The 3,966-nt window shown below is 48.0% G+C and overlaps 1 protein-coding gene across 2 annotated transcripts; it reads right to left on the reverse strand.

The window, feature by feature from the left end:
* Positions 1-2,206: 2,206 nt before the first annotated feature.
* On the reverse strand, positions 2,207-3,280 carry LOC138091503 (V-type proton ATPase subunit G 1). 2 transcript variants are annotated; one of them, XM_068987392.1, is made up of 2 exons: positions 3,066-3,280; positions 2,207-2,945 (listed from the first exon to the last, which is right to left on the reverse strand). In XM_068987392.1, exons 1-2 carry the CDS (start codon positions 3,168-3,170, stop codon positions 2,814-2,816), a joined length of 237 nt encoding a protein of 78 aa, XP_068843493.1. In that variant the 5' UTR covers positions 3,171-3,280; the 3' UTR covers positions 2,207-2,813. The 2 variants fall into 2 exon arrangements, with proteins under 2 accessions (XP_068843493.1, XP_068843492.1); XM_068987391.1 differs by having other exon boundaries at positions 2,207-3,268.
* Positions 3,281-3,966: the final 686 nt, after the last annotated feature.

A 3,966-nucleotide genomic window follows, 5' to 3' on the forward strand; every position in this document is an offset into this window, starting at 1 on the left:
TGCTGATGCCCCGAGGGGCCCCAGGACTGAGACCTAAACTCGGATCTTGCCTTGGCAAGAGGGCAGGGAAGTGATCTCCCAAGAAACCAGCTCCGTCTGTTGGGTGCCGGCCCCTCTGCTGTATCAAGCCCCAGTGTTGGAATTTGGCATCTGGGGGCTGTGTAGAGACATTGCCAGGCCTCTTTGTGTTTGGAAGTCTAGATATGCGCTGTCCAATATGGCGGCCATGAGCCCCATGTGGCTGTTGAGCACTTGAAAAGTGACTTGAGATGTGCTGCTGGTGTAAATATACGCTAGAGTTTGAAGACGTGGTGTCCTTGAGTGCAAACAGCTGAATGCCATGCCTCTTTACTTTCCCAAATTAAACTGGAGCAACCCCTCACCAGGCTGATGAGAAATCCATCCTCAGTTAGGTGGGATCATCTTCCCTCTCTCTGGGTCATGTAAATCTTTAAACTCAGACCTCACCAAACTCCCCCAGTTGGGATTCTAACCCCCTACCCTTAAGTACTCAGAGGGTGTCCACCTCCAGGTACTCAAGACAGAAGATTTGAGAGGAAACATACAAGACTTGCTCTCTTCCTAGGCTTCCAGGATTTCTGCAGAAATCTTTCTCACCCCCTGAGGCCCAGATGGAGAGCTAACACTTTTATGAAGCTACTCCCTTCCTGAAACAGGGTGGAAGCCCTTCTTCTGTGGAATCTCAGAGTACTTTCTGTACCTTGTATGTTTCTTTCTAGACCTCTCACCTCTTATTGCCTTCTTGGCTTAATAGGGTGGCGGCATGCTACCCAACTCACTTCTGTAGATCTCCACTGGGCCAGCTGTGTGTCTAATACCCAGCAGTGTGGTCCAAAGTCAACCGAGGCCGTCAGTTCCACGGAGGCATCTTTGCAAAGGCTCTGCATGGGGCTGCCAGGCACAAAACTGATTTCAGTCACATCCTGGAGCTTGAGCAGGTAAGAGCTGGTGAGAGAAGTTTCTCAGGGTAGGGCTGTCCCCTCCAACACATATGCTGATGTAATGACTATGTGAATTGAACATTGCAGGGCACTGGGCTGGATGCTTCATAGACATCAACTCCCTTAGTCCTCACAGCTCTATTAGGTAAGGCTACAGTCATCCTCCCTTTGATGAGGAATTGAGTTCCTGAGAGGTTAAGAAAACTGCCCAAGGTCACACAAAGCAAGAGAAAGAACTAGTATTGGTCCCCAGGGCATGTGACCCTCTGACCCACGGCAGTTCTGCCTCTCACAGACACATGTGTTACAGACCCAAAGGCATGTAGTAGGAGTGCAGGTGGGGGCCATCCTCCCCTTCAGAGCTCAGGCAGGCTTGAGATGTCCTTGCCTGCTAGGGGAGCAGGTAAAACTGAAGTTTCTCATTTTTATCAATTGGACCCACGGGTTTTAAAGACATGTAGAGACATGAAGACACATAGGTATACATATATGAACGTGCATTTCAAAACATACAGATTCACATGGATATGTGGAGAGAATACAGACACACCCCCCTTCACATGGCTAGGCAGATAGAAAGATATACTCACGTGCACATTTGCATATGACCCCATGGACTGTAGCCTGCGACCCCATGGCCTGTAGCCTGCCAGACTCCTCCATCCATGGGATTTCCCAGGCAAGAATACTGGAGTAGGTTGCCATTTCCTTCCCCAGGGGATCTTCCCCAACCAGGGATGGAATCTGTGTCTCCTGCCTTGGTAGGTGGGCTCCTTCCCATTGAACCAGCAGGGAAACCCACACCTACCTCCACAACTATATATATCCTTAGGCACACACCTACGCTTACACCTGCAGCTATACAGACACATATACAAACATATATGTGGCTTCTCAGGTACAAAGATATATGGACACACACCCTCATATTGCTACACATACCCCACTTACACACCTACACACATGCCTATATGTACACCTGCAACGCTACATGTAGCTACCCAACAGAGAAGTCATGAAGTTACACACACACATACACGTTTGCATACACACATGCCCACAGGTATCTGCAGAGCCGGAAGATCCCCCACCGCTTACCCTTACACAGCTAAGCAGAGATGTGTACACACCCAGTTACATACTCTCACTTACACCCTTGTGGGAAACCACACATACATACACACACATCTTTTTTTTTTTTTTTTTTTTTTTTTTTTTTTTTTTTTAAACGCACGACAGTCTTTACTTTTAAATGATTAGCAGTACAGTATCAATACACAAGTAGTAACGTGTAACAAGTTGGTGAATTCTACCATCTAGTAAGTGTGAATAAGAAACTAAGAGCAGCCCAACACTAGGACCCACTGTTCTAACCCTTAGTTGGAAAGGACTATTTTAAGGCTGGCTGCTGTTTCACATGGGTTACAAATAACTATTTACTACTTTTTCATAGATAAAGCCCCTGACCTTCAAGAAAGATTTTGGGAAAAAAATGTTTTAATCCCTTTCTTTCTTAAGAAAATTGGGTTTTAAAAAACTATCTAAGAAAGAAAAATTCAGTGTTGATAATATGCTGCTTGAGTGAAAAGGCATAGAAAACAGACAACATATACCCATTAAATTTCTAAGAAATATGAGGTAAAAAGATACATATCTTTGGATAAGCTCCAAGCCTGTACAAAGAATCTACGTTGGCGATTCTGCAAAAAGTGAAGGGACCTACTATATAATATACAGAAATAATTTAATGCCTTTTCATAAGATATAACTCAAGCCTTGCTAAATGAAGCCTCATGTTCCATGAAGGCATTCAAAACGCCAATCCACGGAATAGGCACTTTTCTTCTGCCTCTATCCATTTATGCGGTAGTTCTCATGGATTTCTGGACGAATGTCGCAGACAAAGGCCAAGAGGTTATCCAAGACTTCATCCCTGTTCTGCCGGAAGTAGGTCTGAAGGATGGTCATCTTCTCCTGGGTGTCCTTCTCTACTTCAGTGCTGCAGCTACCATGGGATCCCAGAGCCGCAGCTTCCTTGGCCTTGAACTCCTTCTCCCTCTGCAGGCGGTACTGTTCGATTTCAGCCTGGGCTTCTTCTTTGGCCTGCTTCAGCCTCCGGTTCTTTCGCTTGCGGGCCTCGGACACCTTCTCGGCGGCCCGTTTCTCCGCCTGGAGCAGCTGCTGGATGCCCTGCGACTGACTGGCCATGGCTATGGCGACGGCGCCAGCGGCGGCGACTCCGAGGCGGCAGACTACGGCCTACCTCAGCCAAATCGCCCCCTCGGGTCAGCTGATCCAGACGCGCACGATCTGCGCTTGCGCCTGTAGCCCCGCCCACCGTCACGTGACCTCCGTCACGCCGCGTCAGCTGACTCCATACACACACATCTTGACATGCTTCTCAGGGCACCCACTCCCAGGGTTACAGAGCCCCCACTCCCCAGGTGCACACTCAAGACACTCACTCAAGCCTCGTGATCCGATTTAAACTGAAAAGGGAAAACCAAGTTGAAAATTAGAGAAGGAGAAAAAAAAAAAGTCCTTCAGAAAGTATAAAGCTAATAAGCTGGAAGTGGTGAGCCGGCTGCCTTCACGATATCAATAACTCAGTATTGGGTTTCCAAAAAGACATCACATAATTTTTCAATGAGAAATCCATGAGCCCTGGAGATGCTGTTATGGTGTGAATTACAATGCACACGGCTTGTCAGCCGTCCCCGTCAGCACTTTCTCGGACGCCTTCACGGGCGGGAAATGCTGCGGCTGCAGTAGGGGTGGTTATTGTTATTAGTTCTTTCTTTTGGAGCCTCAAATTAAGAACTGGGAAGCCAGCAGGGCCCTCCCTCCGCCTCCCCTCCCCATCGTGGTACCCAAATCACAAAGAAGTTTTCCGGCTTGATCATTTCTTGAGTGTGGCTCCTCAGCTCTGGGCATCCCCTGCCCTGTCCGAGATCCCTGATTCTGAGAAGCACTGGTTCATGGGGCTTGGGGACCAGGGTCAGAG

Source organism: Capricornis sumatraensis, chromosome 15 (genome assembly GCF_032405125.1).
Source record: "Capricornis sumatraensis isolate serow.1 chromosome 15, serow.2, whole genome shotgun sequence".
Lineage (NCBI taxonomy): Eukaryota > Metazoa > Chordata > Mammalia > Artiodactyla > Bovidae > Capricornis > Capricornis sumatraensis.

Coding starts and splice junctions, on each gene's coding strand:
- LOC138091503 (XM_068987391.1), bottom strand. CDS start 3,170: ATGGCCAGTCAGTCGCAGGGCATCCAGCAGCTGCTCCAGGCGGAGAAA.